This window comes from Chiloscyllium plagiosum, chromosome 6 (genome assembly GCF_004010195.1).
Source record: "Chiloscyllium plagiosum isolate BGI_BamShark_2017 chromosome 6, ASM401019v2, whole genome shotgun sequence".
Classification (NCBI taxonomy): Eukaryota; Metazoa; Chordata; class Chondrichthyes; order Orectolobiformes; family Hemiscylliidae; genus Chiloscyllium; species Chiloscyllium plagiosum.
The window spans coordinates 77,717,571-77,737,098 of record NC_057715.1 but is presented as its reverse complement, the minus strand read 5'-3'; the positions used below and the strand labels follow the sequence as shown (position 1 = coordinate 77,737,098).

The following is a 19,528-nucleotide window of genomic DNA, read 5'->3' as shown; positions in this document are numbered from 1 at the left end:
GAAAAGAAAAAATAAAGAAAGCAGATGAGAGTAGACAAGTCCAGGGCTCAGCCCTGCTACTCTGCTGCCATGTTGACAACTTGAAAACCTTTGTTCCTCCTACCACTCACACTGTTGCATAATTAAGAGAATTCCGAAAAATTATCATCAATGAATCTCCTTTGCCATCTCTTTCAATATTCTTGGATGAAGGTAATGGGGTTCTGGGAACCTGACGACTTGCAGTCCAATTATTTTTTCCAAAACTACTTTACTACTAATATCCATTTCTTTTAGTCCCATACCCTCACTAGAGCTTTGAAATTTAATTATTTCAGAGAGATTACTTGTCGTTGCCTCTGTGAAGACAGACACAAAATACTTTCTTAGTTTCTGTGCCATTTCTCTGTTTACTATTTTCTGTCTCTGCCTATAATGGACTCACATTTGTCTATGCTAATCTTTGTCCCTTTACATTACTATTGAATAACTTACAATCTGTTATTTATGTTTCTTAATTTTTACATTAAAATCCTGTTCTTGCTTTCTTTATCAAATTTTTTGTCCTCCCTTGCTAAATTCTAAAATTCTCCCACCCTTAAACTTATAATTTTGTTTCAGAACTTTATATGTCTCCTTTACCAGCCACGGCTCACTTGCTTTCCCTGTTTGATATTTTGCCTTAAAGGAATATATGTTGTTTGAAAACAAAACATTAATTGTTTAAATACAAGACATTGTCTATCAATTATTAAATATGTTAATATGTTTTTCCAATTCACCATAGCCAATTTCTTCGTCATACCTTCATAATTCGCCTCATTTAGTTTTAAGACTATAATTTAACATTGAAATACATCTTTTCAAGCTTAATGGAAAATTCTACCACACCATAATCATTATTCGCTAAAATAATTTTACAATATGATTATTAGTTAGGCCATTCTCATTGCATATCAGATCTAAATTAGTTTGAATCGTAGTTAGTTCCTCAACATATTGCTTCAGAAAACTATCTCAAGAAAATACCAGGAATTCTTCCTCCACTGCATACGCATTAGATTTATCCAGCCTATGGAAGTCATAGAGATAGAGTCATAGAAATCTAAGTGCAGAAAAAGGCACTTACACCCATCAAGTCTGCACAGTAAAACACAACCACCTAACTACGTATTCTAATCCCATTTTCCAGCTCTTGGCCCATTGTCTTGTATGAAAATGTGTTGCTGGAACAGTGCAGCAGGTCAGGCAGCATCCAGGAAGAAGGGCTTATGCCCGAAACGTCGATTCTCCTGTTCCCTGGATGCTGCCTGACCTGCTGCGCTGTTCCAGCAACACATTTTCAGCCCTGATCTCCAGCATCTGCAGACCTCACTTTCTCCATTGTCTTGTATGCCTTGGCATTGCAAGTGCACATCTATATTCAGGGGTTTGCCTCTACTACCCTTTCAGATAGTAAGTTCCAGATTCCCACAACCGTCTGGGTGAAAAATGTTTCCTCACATCCCCTCTAAACCTCCTGTCACTTACTTTAAATCTATGCCCCCAATCATTGATCCCTCCACTAAGTCTCTTCTGGTTTACCCTATCTAAGCACCCATAATTTTAAATATTTAAACATGTTACCCCATCAGTCTCTTCTGCTCTGAGTAAAACAAGGAGAAACTGAGGACTGCAGATGTTGGAAACCAGCGTCAAAAAGTGTTGTGCTGGAAAAGCACAGCCAGTCAGGCAGCATCCGAGGAGCAGGAGAGTCAACGTTTTGAGCATAAGCTCTTCATCAGGAATGCGAGGGGCCCCAAGGGGGCTGGGAGATAAATGGGGGAGGATTGGAGTTGGGGGAAAGGTAGCTGGGAATGAGATAGGTAGATGAAAGTGGGGGGTGATGGTGATAGGTTGCAGTGGAGGGTGGTGCAGATAGGTGGGAAGGAAAATGGACAGGTAGGACAATTCAAGAGGGCAGTGCTGAGTTGGAGGGTTGGATCTGGGATAAGATGGGGGAAGGGGAGATGAGGAAACTGGTGAAATCGACATTGATTACGTGATTGGAAGGTCCCAAGGCTGAAGATGAGGTGTTCTTCCTTCAGTCACTGGGTGGCTAGGATTTAGCGGTGGAGTGCTTTTCCAGCACAACATTTTTTTTCTTTATTTTTAAAATTAACCCCCACACTACCGCCTAACTGCGATAATGCTTATTTTTCCCCAGCACCCATGGTGTGTGTGCAGGTGTGAGACACAGTGAGAGACACAAAGTGCACAAATCTTTATTCAATTTCCACCACCAGGATAGGAAAACACCCGAGTGGCCAGTGACAAACAGTGCCGTTCACAAAAGGGCAATGCTGTGTGATCAAACAGTGAAGGGGAGGGCAGGGATTAAATCAAAATAGAGTTTGAGGGGGAAAAAATGCACTCCACTCCCTGCGGCACCCACCTCTCCCTGAACAACTCCAGGGTGTTGGTGGACACCACATTCTCCTTCTCCAAGGACACCCGGGCCCTCACGTAACCGCGGGAGAGGGGCAGGCAACATTTCTTTACTCTGACCTCCAGCATCTAGTCCTCACTTTCTCCTTTTCTCTATCTGTGGTCTAACCAACATTTCATACATTTCCAGCATAACCTCCTTGCTCTTAAACTCTATGACTTGGTTAATAGGGGCATCTGCTTATTACTTTATCTACCTGTGCCACTAACTTAGTGAATATGCATGCCAAGCTATCGCCAAACCCTTATCACCCAACACCTGGAGGATGAATGCCTCATCTTCCACCTTGGGTCCCTCCAGCCACACAGGATCAACGTAGATTTCACCAGTTTCCCCTCCAACCCAGTTCCAACCCTCCAACTCACCACCGCCCTCTTGGCCTGTCCATCTCCCTTCCCACCTATCTGCTCTGACCTATCACCTTCACCTACCTAAGGCCTTTCCCCCAGCCCTAATCCTCTACCCCCATTATCTCTCATCCCCCCTTGGGCCACCCACCTCATTCCTGATGAAGGGCTGAAATGTTGATTCTCCTGCCTTTGGATGCTGCCTGAGCTGCTGTGCTTTTCCAGCACCACACTCTTCGGCACGTGACTAAAGCACAAACACACACCCCCCCCCCACTGGGACGACGCCGTTTGACGTGATGACGCAATGCCCTCCGGTGGGGGGAGGGGAGGAAGATGGCGCCGTCTAATGCCCTGAGATGTTGTCAACGGGTGGTCGGCTGGATCCCCGTCGTTTTTATCACGCTGGTTGCTTGTTGGTCTTACTATGCTTACGTGGTAGAATTGTGCATCTGTGAGTAAAAGATAAACAACGCGCGCTGCTTGCTGTCGTTCTGTGTTTTTACACAATATCCTGTTGTTGTCAAGGTGGGGCAGAGCTGGAGGAACATGAGCGGGTGGGTTTGCTTGCCCAAGCCGCCGGCTGGGGAGCCTCTCCGGGCAGCTGGCTCAGGCTGAGCCGGGAGGTTTAGAGAAGGCACTCCGCCGACTGGAGGTGTCTCGCACCCGGTTTGCCAGTTTGAGGTAGCTACCTCTGCCCCCCTGGGTCGTCCGCAACTTGCATTCGCTGTTCGAGGCTGTAGGTTTGATGGGTTTAAGCCGGGCGGAGAGCTCTGCCAAGCAGAGGACTGTCCTGCCAGTCAGATCGATTTTAATTGCGATCATCGTCACCTGTAGAATGGCTTGGTTGTTTACTTTTACCGTGGTAAATCAGGAAAACATTGGATTTAAATGCTGTTGGTTTTGGGAAATGATATCGTGCGGTTTCTTAAAAACCAAGGTAACGTCGCTGGCTTTGGTTAATTAAATAAAATTGACTTCTCATTAAATAAGTGTATAAATTATGTGAAATCTTACTCAATTAAGTTTCAATAATTATTTCTGGTTCAGATAACGATGTAACTTTCGCAGACCAGGAAGTCTCAGAATGGCTATTTGTGCTGATTTCACTCGGGGTGGCAGTGCAGTATTGCAATCGGCATTAATATTCTTGGGTTACGGAGTACAGCCTTTATTTCTTCTGAATATTATTTGACTGACTAACTTGATTTTGGAGGAAGGGGGTGGGAGTAATGAAGACTAAGTAGCTTTGATGTTTATCGATTTTAATCAGAGTTTTGACAAGATCCTACACGGCAGACTTGTCAGAAAAATAAGACCAGAGGAGAAAGTGAGGTCTGCAGATGCTGGAGATCAAAGTTGAAACTTTATTGCTGGAACAGCACAGCAGGTCAGGCAGCATCCAGGGAACAGGAGATTCGACGTTTCGGGCACAGGAAGAAGGGCCTGTGCCCGAAACGTCGAATCTCCTGTTCCCTGGATGCTGCCTGACCTGCTGTGCTGTTCCAGCAATAAAGTTTCAAGAAAAATAAGACCCCCATGGAATCTAAGAGCATATGCCAAGTTGGATCCAAAATATTTCTGTGACTAGAGCGTTGTTCCTTGTGGGTTCTGTAAGGCTCCCTTGCTTTGTACGGTATATATTAATGGTTTAGATTTCCACAGTTAAGTAATTTGCAGCTGAAACAAAATCTGGGTGAGTGTGAAATTACATAGATTGCAGGAAAGTATCATTTGGTTGATTATGTGGTTAGAAAAGCAACAAGGATTCAGCACTGAGGGCAAAAAGACCTGGGAATAAATTATAGTATCGAGAAACAGACACTTTGAAATGCATGTCCACAGTTTTCTAAAGGACAGGGTAAGTAGTCAAGATGATATTAGGATAGCTTAATTTCTTAACCAAACATAGAATACAAGTAGGAAAGCTTTTGTGGTACAGTGATAATGTCCCTACCACTGGAGCAGATGGCTTGGGTTCAAGGCATCCAGAAGTATCATAACATGACTGAATGGATTATTTAAAAATGTCTAAAATATAAGCAGGGAAACTCTGTTGGAACTTGCTCATTAGACCATTGATTCAGTATTGCATACAGTTCCGGTCACACTATTGCTGGAAGGATATGATCACTCACGAGAGGAAACAGAAGAGTTGTAAGGAATTTGCTGCAAGAAGTTTAGCTGTGAGGAAACATGGCATAAGCTTGGATTATTTTCTTTGAAAGCAAGGATTATGAAAGGAAATTTAATTGAGTGACCGAGTTTTATAGGAGAGTGTGATCCTCCCTGTGCTGGGAGGTTGGTAACTCGGATGTACAGCTATAAATTGAGAGGGTGGTGGATGTCTAGAACTTACTGCCTGAAAGGATGGTTGACGCAAAAACTTTATTGCATTTTTTAAAAAAAGTGGATGTGCATTTGATGAATAACCTGTACGGCTATAGGAAAGAGTTGGCAAGTGGGATTAGTTTTAGATAAGGCTGTTTTTGGCTGGCACAGACTTCCTCTGTGCCATCAATTATCTGTGCCTTTTAATGATTTTTGTTGAGCTATGAATAAGTATGGTTAATGAGTGAGGACAGAATATACCTTGATAGCAATATTTCTGCAACGAGGAGAAAGTGAGGACTGCAGATGTTGTAGATCAGCGTTGATAAGTGTGGTGCTGGAAAAGCACAACAGGTCAGGCAGCATTCAAGGAGCATGAGAATTGACATTTCGGGCATAAGCCCGTCATCAGAAATGTGGAGGAGGCTTGGGGGGGGGTAGGGGAATGGGGCTGGGAGGAATGTAGCTGGAAGGCATGTAGCTGGAAGGCGATAGGTGGATGCTGGTGGGGATGATTGTGATAGTTCAGATCTGGGATGAGATGTGTGGAGGGGAGATGAGGGAACTGGTGAAATTGGTATTGATGCTGTCTGGTTAGAGGGTCCCAAGGCAGAAAATGAAACGTTCTTCCTCCAGGCATTGGGTAGCTAGGATTTGGCGTGGAGGAGGCCCAGAATTTGCATGTCTTTGACAGAGTGGAAGGGGGAGTTGAAGTGTTCGGCCACAGGACAGTAAAGTTGTTTGGTGCATGTGTCCCAGAGCTGTTCTCTAAAACGTTCTGCGCGTTGGGTCCTGTCTCCTCAATAAAGCGGAGACCATGTCAAGAGCACAGTGTATGAGGTGTTTGGATGTGCAGGAAAATCTCTGCTGGTTGTGGAAGGACCCTTTGAGGCCTTGGGAGCAGCTGTGGGCACAGGTTTTACACCTCTTGCGGCGGCAAAGGAAGGTGCCAGGAGAGGAGGGTGGGTTGTTGGGGCGTGTGGACCTAACAAAGGAGTCGCAGAAGGGATAGTCGCTATGGAATGTTGATATGGGTGGGAAGGGAAATATATCTTTGGTGGTGTCTTACTGTAGATGGCGGAGGATGATGCACTGTATCCAGAGATTGTTGGGGTGGAAGGTGAGGACCTGGGAAGGGTTCTATCCTTGTTGCCATTGGAATGGAAACCATCATCTCCCAGATCATCCACAAAGTCATCACCTCAAGGGGTTTCCCATCCACAGCCTCCTGCCTCAGTCCTGGATCCCCACACTGTCCGTTCTACCTCTTACCCAAAATTCACAAACTTGACTGCCTCAGTCGACAAATCATCTCCACCTGCTCCTGCCCCACTGAACTTATCTTCTCATATCTTGGCACCATCTTGTCTCCCTTCGTCCAAGAAATCCTCATATACACCACCCATGCCCTCCACCACTTCCATGACTTTCGTTGCCCTGGCCCTCATGCCTCATCTTCACCATGGGCATCCAGTCCCTGTAACACGTTTATCCACCATGGCAAAGGCATCCAAGCCCTCCATTGCTTTCTCTCCCACTGACCCAGCCAGTATCCCTCCTCTGGCATGCTCGTTTGATTGGCTGAACCAGTCCTTACCCTCAACAACTTCTCTTTCAAATCCTCCCACTTCCTTCAGACCAAAGAGGTAGCCACGGGCACCCACACGGGCCCCAGCTATGCCTGCCTTTTTGTCGGATAAGTTGTACAGTCCATCTTGCGTAGTTATACAGACCCCACCTATCCCCACCTTTTCCTCGACTACATTGGTGAGTGTATCGGCACCACCTCGTGCTCCACAGGAAGGTTGAACAGTTCATCAACTTCACAAACACCTTCCACCCTGATCTCAAGTTCACCTGGACTATCTCAGTCACCTCCCTCTCCTTCCTGGACCTCTCCGAATCCATTTCCAGCGACCGAGTCAATACCGACATCTACTTCAAACCTACCGACTTCCACAGCTACCTGGCCTACACCACCTCCTACCCTGTCTCCTGTAAAAACTCTATCCCTTACTCCCAATTCCTTTGCCTCCACTATATCTGCTCCCAGGTGGAACCATTCCACTCCCAAACATCCCAGGTGGCTTCTACTTATAGGGCAATAATTTCCCTGCCACGAGGTCAACAATGCCTTCCAGTGCATTCTCTCCACTTCCCGCACCTCCCGACCTTCCAACCACAACAAGGATAGAACCCCTTTGTTCCTCATCTTCCACCCCACCAATATCCGGATACAGCTCTTATGCCCGAAACATGGATTCTCCTGCTCCTTCATGCTGCCTGGCCTGCTGTGCTTTTCCAGCGCCAGACTCTCGACCTCCATGTTGCTTACTAGTTGAAAGAAAGAAAGCATTAGTAACTGTTTCATGTAGAAGAAGCATTCGAACCCTGGATAACTATGTAATGGAAATGATTTGACTGCCAGTGCATGTCCTGCATTTGAATGGAAAGCTGCTGAGGAACGACAGCTGGAAATTAGAGTGCTGTGAATAGAGTTACAGAGACAGCAGATCATCTAAAAGCAGAGCAAAGGGAAAGGTGTCTATTGTGATGGGATCATTTTGGAAGTGGCAGAAAAATCCTTCTTTTCCCTGCTTTCCAGGGAACCCATTTCTCTAGCATCTATTCTATTCCGGTCCATGTCATGAGAGGTCAGAAGTAGCATTTGTCGACTGATAATCTCTCAGGTTGTGCATGAATACTCTTATGGTTACATAAACAATATACTGTGGATGTAAGGTCTCATTTGATGGAAGATGCTATAAATATTCTGAAGCTCACGGAGCAACCATGGAGGGAGAACAGAGTTGAAGTTTCAATTTTATGAAATTTTGTCAAGAGAGTTTTGATGAAATTCATCTGTCTGAGACAGTAATGTATTTCCCTCTCCATTGATGTTGCCAGACATGAGGTGGCATGGTTGCTCAGTGGTTAGCACTGCTGCCTCACAACGCCAGGGACCCGGGTTTGATTCCAGCCTTGGACGAATGTCTGCCAGTGTCTGAGTGTGTTTCCTCCGGGTGCTCCGGTTTTCTCCCACAATTCAACGATGTGCAGGTTAGGTGAATTGGCCATGCTAAATTGTCCATAGCGTTCAGAGATGTGTAGATTAGTGTATTAGTCAGGGCTAAATGTTAGATAATGGGTCTGCGTCGGTAACTCTTCAGAGGGTTGGTGTGGACTTTTTGGGCGAAGAGCCTGTTTCCACGCTGTGGGAATTCTATCCTATCAAATATACTTAATAAAGAGAAAATGCTAAAAATATTATTGGATATATTTTCTATGTTCTGCAGTAATTTAATGTATACCTCCTCTAATTTAGGAAACAAAGTTGAAAGAATTTGCATTTATATCGCACTCCATATTCTCAAGACCATCTAGAACAGATTAGTCAGTGAGGTTTTGCTGAACAAACAATAAATGAGATGTAACTACCCAATCTACAGCATGTAAGATGCCAATCCAGAAAAAGCGGGGCCCTGAAAATTTGAAGTTTCAAATAAACCTGTTGGACAGTAACCAAGTGTTATGTGATTTTTGACGTTTTAAGAGTTCAGGGTCTCTGCCTCCACACCAACTCAGGCAGCAAATTTCAGGCAGCCACCACCCTTTGTATAAAAATTGCTTTCCCTCATGTCTCCTCGAATCTTCTACCACTTGACTTGAATCTCTGACCCCTAGTTTTTGAACTCTCAATTTTATATACCTCAATATACCACCCTCTGCATGAAAATATTGCTCCTCAGGTCTCTTTTATATCTTCCCCCTCTCACCCTAAACCAATGCCCTCTAGTTTTGGACTCACCCACCCCAGGGAAGAGATTTTGTCTATTTATCCTATCCATGCCCCTCATGATTTTATAAACCTTTATAAGGTCACCCTTCAGCCTCCTCTGCTCCAGGGAAAACAGCCCTAGCCTATTCAACCTCTCCCTATAGCTCAAATCTTCCAACCTTGGTAACATTCTTGTAAATCTTTTCTGAACCCTTTCAGGTTTCACAACATCCTTCCGATTCCTCCATTGGGAGTAAACCCTATATTGTATTAGGTCTGTCTTTTGTTCACTTTTGAGAAAATACAACAATACTCTTTTCTCCTAAAATATTGAAAAGCTTGCTCTGGTTTCAGTTGTTATCATTTCACATTTTCAGCATCTACAGTTTTTTTGTGCATAATTATCAATGTTAAATTATTCTGAACAATAGTTACATCCCATTTTGGAACCAAAACCCAGTTTTGGTTCTGTCAGGGTCACTCAGCCCCGACATCATTATAGCCTTGGTTCAAACATGGAAAAAGGACTGAATTGCAGAGGTAAAGTCATATCAGACCACATTTGACTGAGTGACATCAAGGACCCCAGCAAAACTGGAATTATTGGGAAAGGGAGAAAACTCTGCTTGTTGGAGTCATTTCTGGCATTTAGAAGGATGTTTATGATCATTGAAGATCAGTTATCATCAATGCCAGGACATCTCTGCAGGAGTTCCTCAGGATACTGTCCTGGGCCCAAACACCTTCATCAGTGATCGTCTCTCAGTCATAAGGTCAGAATTGGGGATGTTTGCTGATGACTACACAATGTTCAGCACAATTCACAACTCTAGTCCAAATTCAAATGCAACAAGATCTGGACAATATCCACACTTAGGCCTGACAACTGGCAAGTAATATTCACACCATACAAATGCCAAGGAACAACCATCTTGAATAAGTGATAATCTAGCCACTGCCCATTGACGTTCAGTGTGTTGTCATCACTGTCAACTACCCCCCCACTATCAACATCTTGGGAATATCATTGATCAGAAACTCAACCGGACTTGCCATATAAATACAGTGGGTTCAAGAACAGGTCAAAGGCTAAGAGTACTTCAGCGAGCAATTCATCCCGTCTCCCCAAAGCCTGTCCTCCATCTGCAAGACACATCAGAAATGTGATGGAATACTCTCCACTTGCCTGGATGAGAGCAGCTCCAACAGCACTCCAAAGCTTGACACCATGCAGGACAAAGCAGCCTCCGCTTGATTGGCACCACATCCACAAACATTCACTACCTCCAACACTAATGCTCAGTAGCAGCAGTGTGTCTACATGATGCACTGCAGAAATTCATCAAAGATCCTAAGACAACACCTTTCAAACCTATGACCACTTCCATCTAGAAGGACAAGGATGGCAGATACATGGAACATCACCACCTGGAAGTTACCTTCCAAGCCACTTGGAAACATATTGTGGTTCCTTCACTGTCACTGGGTCAAAGTCCTGGAATTCCCTCCCTTAAGGGTGTTATGGGTCTGCCAACATGGACTGCAGCAGTTCAAGAAGGCAGCTCACTACTACCTTCTCTAGGGCAACTAGGAGCAAACAATAAATGCTGGCCAGCTAGTGATGCCTAACTCCCACAAGTGATTTAAAAAAAGTTCAGAAATGCTTTTATACCAAATAGGATTTATAGAAAAATCAAATCATCATTTGCTTGAATAATTTGCTGAATATATTCTAAAATTGCATTCAGAGGAGTGACAGGAATCAAATTTTAGCATCCTTCCAAAACATACAATTTATACTTCATGTGATTTTCAGCAGGAAATGGGGGATTTTACTATATTGTAAATTTAACTGGTTACATTAAAATGAAACTATGAACTGATGAACTAAGCAGCAAAAAATAGGACATGAATATTGCATGATCTGTTTGCAATTTTGGCATTTTTGCTTTTTGCTTTCCCTTAGGAGCAATGGTACAGTAGATGAAGGTACAATGGATGGAGCTATACAATCTCTATAGTGTGGATGCAGGCCATTTGACCCATCAAGTTCATACTGACCCTCCGAAGAGCATCCCATCCAGAACCACATCCTTACCTTATCCCTGTAACCCTGCATTCTCCATGGCTATTCCACCTAGCTAGCAAATCTATGGACAACATGGGCAATTTAGCAGACTAATCCAACTAACATGCACTTTTTGGACTGTGGGAGGAAATCTGTGCAGACATGGGAAGAATGTGCAAACTCCACACAGACGATCGCTTGCGGGTGGAATCGAACCCAGGTCCCTGACGCTGGAGCAGCAGTGCTAGCCACCATGTGTTAAATTTGTAATGAGCACCCTGTGCCAGTAAAGAAGTGGCCAGTTATATTTTTGGTCTTGGTTTGCATACTTAAATGCTATCTTTTGTAGTGTTTATTGTTCAAATGTGTTTGTTAGATAAATCTGGGCTTTCAGTTTAACAAATGCATAGAGTCTCTGGTTAGTTTAATTTGCCATTTCAATGTGTAATCCATTCCAGGTTTTCAGGAGCTTTTTTAATAGATGAAAGCTTTTTTTCTGAGGATCCTTGAAGTTCCTGTATCATCTTCTGCTTAGTTGTCAGATCAAAAGAAGGAAACAAGCATTCAGTGTTCCTAATCCTGATTGTTAACCCATGACTCTTGATGGAAAGTACATATTTAGTGTTGGGAAAGGACAAGATCTGAACTTGACAATGAAGTTTTATCATACCTTGTCAGCAATGACAATGTGAAGATGACCAGTTGAGACGTGTATCAGAGGGCAACCAAAATCTCTGAAACCTGTACTCAGGTAGGACTTAACAGCTCGAGGATGGATGTAACAGAGGAAATGTAATGAAAAGGAGATTCTTACTGTTTAAGATATATGATTTGAGAATCCAGTAGCCTAATTTATAAAAATAGAGGCAATTCTTCTCCTCTGGCCTTCTGTCAACTGAAACATTACCCACACAGAAAATGTTGGAGAAATTCAACAGGTCTCACAGCCTCTGAAGCATTACGTCACTTTAGCTTTCTGCCCATGAAACCTTACCTAATAAGTATTCATTGTTTTTGGTTTTTTTTCAAATTTCCAGCATTTGCAGTATGTTGCCTTTATACTGGGGTAGTCACCGGTTAACATTGCAGAGAAGTTCTTAGTTTTTATTTACATTGAAATACTATGCAAACAGAATTGTGCATGCATTGAATAATTGCATGGTAGTGCAGAACTTAAATATTGCTGATTAAAGGTAAAGCTTCAGTAGTCTGTCTTTTAAGTGTTTAAGTACGTGTATTATTGTGGCTTAGTTTCATTTCCAGATACACCTTCTCCAGCCCAATGAACTAAATGACCTTTTACTCCAGTAGCAATGTTTATATTTGCAATGGCCTTTAGTCGCAGAGCTGTGAAGTAATTCGGGACCTTGTGCTTTGGCTACCTGTTAACAGGGGTGTCATGATTTACATTTAATGATAGTTGAGCTTTAGTTTATGTGCAAACTTTCATTTTCTGGTTTTCCAACTTTTAACAGTTTCTTTCTTTTTACCTTGTAGTTACCATCCAGAGCATTGGAGAAAAGGGTAAGGATTTGCATTTAGCATACTGTACTTTGATGTCTTCAATGTAATACAATAAAAATGTTTTGCATTTGAATGCTAAACTAAACATGGAATGTAGTTGTGATATGACAGTTTCATTCTGCCATGTATATTTTTAATCATCAATGGCAGGGCTAACAATTGAGTCAGAAATATTTAATGCTTAGCATCGTTGCAGAGATAGGTGGGGGTGTGGTAATGTTACTGGACTATAATTGTGAAGTCCCAGGCTGATGTTCCAGGAGACACATTTAGAATTCCACCGTGGCAAATAGTAAAATTTGAATTTAATAGTAGTCTGTAGTTAAAAGCTGATGTAATGGTAGCCTTGTAACCATTGTCAGAGACACAAAAAAAATTGCAGATGCTAGAGTCCAAGTAGACAAGCAGGAAGCTGGAGGAACACAGCAAGCCAGGCAGCATCAGGAGGTGAAGTCCTTCAGGACTGGGGGTGGGTGTAAGGGAGCTGCAGATAAAAGTTGGGTTGTTGCGGTTGAGGGAGGGGAGGGTGTGGGATGGTAAGGTAGGTATAGGTGAACACAGGTAGAGAGTATGACCTGGTTGGTCGATGAGAGGAACGAATCCGGTTGGTAACTAGAAGGAAGTGTCGTTCAGTGGAATGTAAGGGAGTTGGGGGAAAGGAAGGGAGGTTATTTGAAATTGGAGAACTCCGTGTTGAGTCCTCCGGCTGTAGGCTGCCCAGGCAGAAGATGAGGTGTTGCTCCTCCAATTTGTGGTCTGATTTGCTGTGGCAGTAGAGGTGGCCGAGGATGGTCATGTCAGAAAGGGAGTGGGAAGGGGAATTAAAATGGGCGGTGACTGGGAGGTCAGGTCAGCCCCTGTGGACCTGGCTGAAATGCTCAGCGGAACATGCCCTGAGTTAACGTTTGATCTCCAGATGTAGAGAAGACCATGTTGGGAGTACTGGATACAGTAAATTAGGTTGGAAGAGAGGCAGGTGAACCTCTGTGTTACCTGGCAGAGATGCAAGATGCAAAATCTGCTGGCACACGACCCCCTTCACCTCCATTCAGGGCTCCAAACAGTCCTTCCAGGTGAGACAGAGGTTCACCTGCCTCTCCTCCAACCTAGTTTACTGTATCTGATGCTCCTGATGTGGTCTTCTGTACGTTGAAGAGAGACCAAACGTAAACTCAGGGCACGTTTTGCTGAGCATCTCAGATGAGCCTGCATGGGCTGACCTGATCTCCCAGTCACTGCCTATTTTAATTCCCCTTCCCACTCCCTTTCCAACGTGACCATCCTTAGCCTCCTCCGTTGCCACAGTGAATCAGACAGCAAATTGGAAGAGCAACGCCTCCTTTTGCCTGGGCAGCCTACAGCCCGGGGGACTCAACATTTGAGTTCTCCAATTTCAAATAACCTCCCATCCCATCCCCAGACTCCCTTCCCCTCCCCCCACTTCTGTTCGTCTATTCGACTCCTCCAATTACCAAGCTAATTCATTCCCCCCATCGCGCAACAGGTCATACCCTCTACCTGTGTTCACCTATGCCTCCCTCACCATCTTGCACCCCAAACCCCCCTTATCTACAGCTCCCTTTACACTCGCCCCAAGTCCTGAAGAAGGGTAGCATCTGAAACGTTGACTTCTCCACCTCCTGATGCTGCTTGGCTTGCTATGTTTTTCCAGCCTTCTCCTTGTTTACCTTGTAACCATTATCAGTTGTCGTGACAGTGCCTCTGGTTCACTGCTGTCCTACAAAACACAAAGCTGCTGTCTTTGTCTGGCCTACCTGTGACTCCAGACCCACAGCAATGTGGTTGACTCTTAAATCTCTCTCAAATGGCTGCACAACCCATTTGGTTGTACAAAACCACTACAATCTAAAGAAAGGATTGAACCAGATCTCCTCTATGTTGAACCATTTGGAAATGGCACAATGTTTTCAGAAAGGGTAAACTTCAATGTCTATTATCAAACATGGCTCTGTAACACTACAGATTTGCTAATTCTTTGTGGACGTAGTTGCTAGACTGGGTCTGCAGCGGGTGGTGAGGAAATCGGCAAACAGAAAAATCTTGCTAGACTTCATCCTCACCAGTCTACCAGTTGCAGACTTGACTATGCATGACAGTATCACTAATTAGTGTCCTAGACCCAACCATTGGTGGAATCATTAATAATCTTCCTTCCATTTGAAAATCAGAAATGTGTAATCATCAGCGAACATCCCCAGTGTTCAGCTGGGGATTCACAACTTGACCACTTGTCAGATAATGTAGTCTGTGTCCATGTACAGGGAGACCTGGAAAACATCCAGGCTTGTCTGAAAACTGAGAGAAAGTGAGGGCTGCAGATGCTAGAGATCAGAGCTGAAAATGTGTTGCTGGAAAAGCGCAGCAGGTCAGGCAGCATCCAAGGAACAGGAGAATCGACGTTTCGGGCATAAGCCTGAAGAAGGGCTTATGCCCGAAACGTCGATTCTCCTGTTCCTTGGATGCTGCCTGACCTCTTGTCTGAAAACTGGCAAGGAATGTTTGCAAAAGATTTGGCAGGCAAAGCTTCTCTCCACGAAGAGAGAATCTTGCTGTCACCTCTTGATGTTTAATAGCATTACCATTGCAGAATCCACCACTGTCAACATCTTGAATGTTACCGTCGACCTGAAACTGAACCGAGCCAATATTTAAATATTGAATCAACAAGAGCAGGTCAGGGGCTAGGAATACTGTGGCAAATAACTCCTCTCTCTCCTTAATGCCAGTCTAACATCCACAAGGTAGATGGTAGTTGGATGAAATATCCTCCATTTGCCTGGGTCGGTGTAATTCCTACAAGGCTTGAAGCTCTACATCATCCAGACCAAAGAAGTCACTTGATTTGCACCCAGAGTTTGTCCTTTTGAAGGGACAGGATATAATTAGGGAAGATAAGTGACTCAGACATTGCCAAGTAGGCGTATGACTATATCGTTTGTTTTATGCTCAATTAGTGTGCAGTACTAGTGTTCCCAACTTTGGCACAGATTCCCTCATCCTCCTTCCATGTTAGATGAAGAGTGTGCAGGATTATTTGAGCTGGATGCTCTCTTGCAGTATTTGCATGCAATGCCGAGTTTGAAATTAAAACTATGGAAGCGTATAAATAATATAGTGTAGAAGAGGGCCATTCATCCCATCTTGCCCATGCTGACCAAAATATACCCAAATACTCTTCCAATTCCATCTTCCCATGCAACTTACAGCACTTAAGGTACAGATTCAAGTACTTTTTGAAAGAATTTAGTGTCTCTGTCTCCGCCACCAACTCAGACAGCTAATTCCCAACATCCAATACCCGCTGCATAAAAAAGCTCCTCATCTCTCCTCTAATCCTCCTGTCATTTAGCCTGAATCTATGACTTCTGGTTTTTGAACTCTCTGCCAAAGCAAATAGTTTCCTCATGAGACTTTATCTTTACCCCTCACAATTTTTTCTATCTCATTCATGTCGCACCATCACACTTCTCTGTTCCAAGGAAAACAACTCCAATTTTTTTTTGTAGCTGCAATTCCCTTTTACTGTTTGACCTCCCTAAATGCATTAAAGTTGAACATTCATCTGTTCTGCCATCTCCTTTTGAAGTTCATTTGATTCAACCACCATTTTAAATTTTTGCTCCATTCATCACTGATAAACACTGGCAGATTCATTCCACAAGATTCATCGCAATAACTCACTAAGCCTCCTTTAACAGTATCTTCAAAACCCACACAACCTCTACCATATTGAAGTATAAGGACAGTGGATACATGGGAACACCTACCATCTGCAGGTTCCACTGCAAGCCTCTCATTGTCTTGTTTTGGGGCTACAGACCCCTCTTTTCCCCCCCACCCCGTTCCTTCACTGTTGCACAATCAATATTCTGGAGCTTCCTTCCTGATAATGTTGTGGATCGCTGTACACCCCAAGGACTGCATGATTTCAAGAAAGCAGCTCACTGCTGTCTTCAGGGCAATTCAGCCATGGGTGTAAATGTCAGCCTAGCCTATAGTACCCACATTCCACGAACAGATTGGAAGGAAGACAAGAATGAGCTGCATGGAGGGTGATGATTTCTGAATCTCGACAATAGAATTTAACAGGCCTCTTCTAGGGTATATACTTTTATTGCAGATTGCAATTTTTGGCAAGTATTAAAAATTGCCAATATAGTGATGTTTATTATAGAATTATAATAGTTTCATGATATATTAGTCAAATACAATGTTACACTGTTCAATCAGCCTTGAATTTGAATCCAGCATGTCAGCATGTGTTGCCACTGCCCATGAAGATTTTTATCACTTAGCACAATGGTCCCTTTTCATCAATGATCTTTTTTGTTCTTCGCTACACAAATAGGCAGTGCAACATCTCCTCTTTCACTTGAATGGGTCAAGCGTAATAGTCAGGATAGGCGAGGACATATCTTTTCATTTTTTTTAATAACGTTGGTCACCATGTGCTGCTAAGATTTTAAATGTCCAGTCTTCTAAAGAATGGATAAATGGGTGACTATGCTAGATCTGTGTTGTTGAGTTCCCAGCAAAATGCTCAAGCAAATCACATGTTTGAATCAAGTGACACCAAAGAAGAAGGAAGGATCCTCACCTATGAACTCAGCATTGTCTGCAAACACTGCAAAAAGAGCATCCAGCTCAGGTGATCCTACACAGTCTTCATCTAACATGACAGAAGGATGAGGGAATCTGTGTCAAAGTTGGCCACGGTGGATCACATTATAGCTAAGCATAAAACAGGTATGGTCATACTCTAGAATCATAGCGAGTAGACAATGTGTAAGCCATTTATCACCTCCCCTAATTACGTTCTAATCCTTCAGTGGGATAAACCCACCAGAGATGACAGCACCACTGTATATAAAGCAGAGGGAGTGGCATAAGGTGCCCTTAGCATTAACCCCCGACTCCAGTTGATCTCCTACCTCCCAATTCTGGTCGATCTTCTGCCTCCAAAATCATTTGAAGAAACTCTCACCAACCAAGAAAAAGCAACCAACTTGAAATGCATCTCATCCAACACTTTAAACCATTCACCATTTATCTGATAGAGCTTCAGTGCACTGGCAACAAAATGTATTTCAGCAACTAGCCATTATTTTGACAATTTCTCCCAAACCACCTCAAAAGATGAGGATGGTATATGTAAGTACCAATATGTGCAAGTTGCCCTTCAAGTCAGACATTGATTAGTTTAGTTATTCCTTCATTGCACTCGATCAAATCCTTTAACACCCTAACCAGAAGTTTCATACATGTACCTTTCACCACATAAGTGGAGCAATTGGAGAAGCTGTTTTCTCACTGCTATCAGAAATGATACTTAGCATATGACTTTTTTTCTCCAACAAAGAGTAGTTTAATTAAAGACCTTTAAATAATTTTAAGCATTGATAAAAAGAATTCTGCATGTTGAATTCTGAGGACGGGTCACTGGACCCGAAGTGTTAACTTTGATTTCTCTTCACAGATGCTGCCAGATCTGCTGAGCTTTTCCAGCAACTTTTATTGTTTCATATTGAACATTGTGGGGTGTGAGTAAACAATGGTGATTCATGAGGGAAGTATCTGGATCAAATGGTCTGTTTGTGTTGTAATATTTTGGTATCCTTTCTATGTTCTGTTTTTCAATTTTCCTCCTGTTTTCTTCACTAAACCACTTGAATACGTGAAAGCTAAACATGGGAAAAGGTAAACTCATTCTTCACATTTTCCATGTTGTTTTATATTGTTATGGTGTGACTTCTCCATGTTGTTACTCCATCCTTCCTGCCTCACATTCTCCTTGGAGAGGTTAAAAACCTGGCACAGTTGTTTTCCAGACCCAAAAGGTGATTAAACAAGTTGCAAGAGATCTTGGTGTTTTACCTTCCGATTTTGTGTGCTGTTATGTTATTCTCACTCACTTGTTTAACTCCTCCTTGAATCCTTGTAATAAATCAGTACTCAATGCACATACCAATCTGTTCCTGCAGATTCTATGTGAAAAAAAAAATCTTGAGTTTTATGTTTTCATATCTTATAACTATGTCCCATGATTTTTCACACACCTGCCCAGTGTGAATAACTTATGCATATGGCTTAGCTTCATCTTTTCAATATCTTAAAGGTGTTGGTCAAATGGATAGAAATGTCTGTTTCCCTGCTGTATAACTCTATAAATATCCTTCTATGCTTCCTGTAAGTGCAGGCACCTAAATTATAAATATAATAGAACTAGAAGATTGCAGATGCTAGAAATTAGAAATAAAAATAGAAAATACTACAGAAACTCAGCAAGTCTGACTGCATTTATGGAGATAGAAATATTAAATCTAATAGTTCTTTTGCATCTTCCAGAATCTAAACTTTACTCATTATCTGAGGGCACAATCATTGGACATGGGTGCAAATAAGATGTAGCAAAGATTTTGTACAAACATTGTCTTGATATGGGGTCATCGTGACAAATTGATAAGATAATATCCAATTACGATCATTTATTTCATATGTATGGAGAGGAAGTCTTAACATTGAAGTGTAAAGCTCACTTTGGGTTAGAGTACTTTCAAATGTTATGCTGATCATAGCATGTTAGAATTCCCACATTTCAGTGTCCATGTGTTTCACATGATCTTTATTCTTCTCCAGAATCTTTTTATAGACAATGTCTGTTCATTACCCAAGGCCTCTGATAGTGTTGAAAATGTGTTGCTGGAAAGGCACAGCAGGTCAGGCAACATCCAGGGAACAGGAGAATCGACGTTTCGGGCATAAGTCTTTCTTCAGGAATGAGGAAAGTTTGTCCAGCAGGCTAAGATAAAAGGTAGGGAGGAGGGACTTGGGAGAGGGGCGTCGGAAATGTGATAGGTGGAAAGAGGTCAAGGTGAGGGTGATAGGTCAGACTGGAATTCCTTCGACTCCGCCGCATCTGCTCCCAGGAGGACCAGTTCCAAAAACGCACAACCCAGATGGCCTCCTTCTTCAAGGACCGCAATTTCCCCCCC

General features: G+C 43.0%; 1 protein-coding gene across 6 annotated transcripts in view; it reads left to right on the top strand.

The window, feature by feature from the left end:
- The first annotated feature begins 3,116 nt into the window (after positions 1 to 3,116).
- Positions 3,117 to 19,528, top strand: part of zdhhc20b (zinc finger DHHC-type palmitoyltransferase 20b) — a 116,698-nt gene continuing 100,286 nt past the window's right edge. For 2 of the 6 annotated variants that reach the window (XM_043691932.1, XM_043691931.1), the window contains exons 1-2: positions 3,117 to 3,268; positions 12,489 to 12,515. In XM_043691932.1, coding sequence (XP_043547867.1) covers positions 3,151 to 3,268; positions 12,489 to 12,515 — 145 coding nt within the window. In that variant the 5' untranslated portion in view covers positions 3,117 to 3,150. Of the gene's footprint in view, positions 3,269 to 3,690; positions 3,755 to 11,723; positions 11,743 to 12,488; positions 12,516 to 17,198; positions 17,283 to 18,144; positions 18,234 to 19,528 lie in introns of those variants that run through there. The other 4 variants (XM_043691933.1, XM_043691936.1, XM_043691934.1 and 1 more) reach the window with 4 other exon arrangements.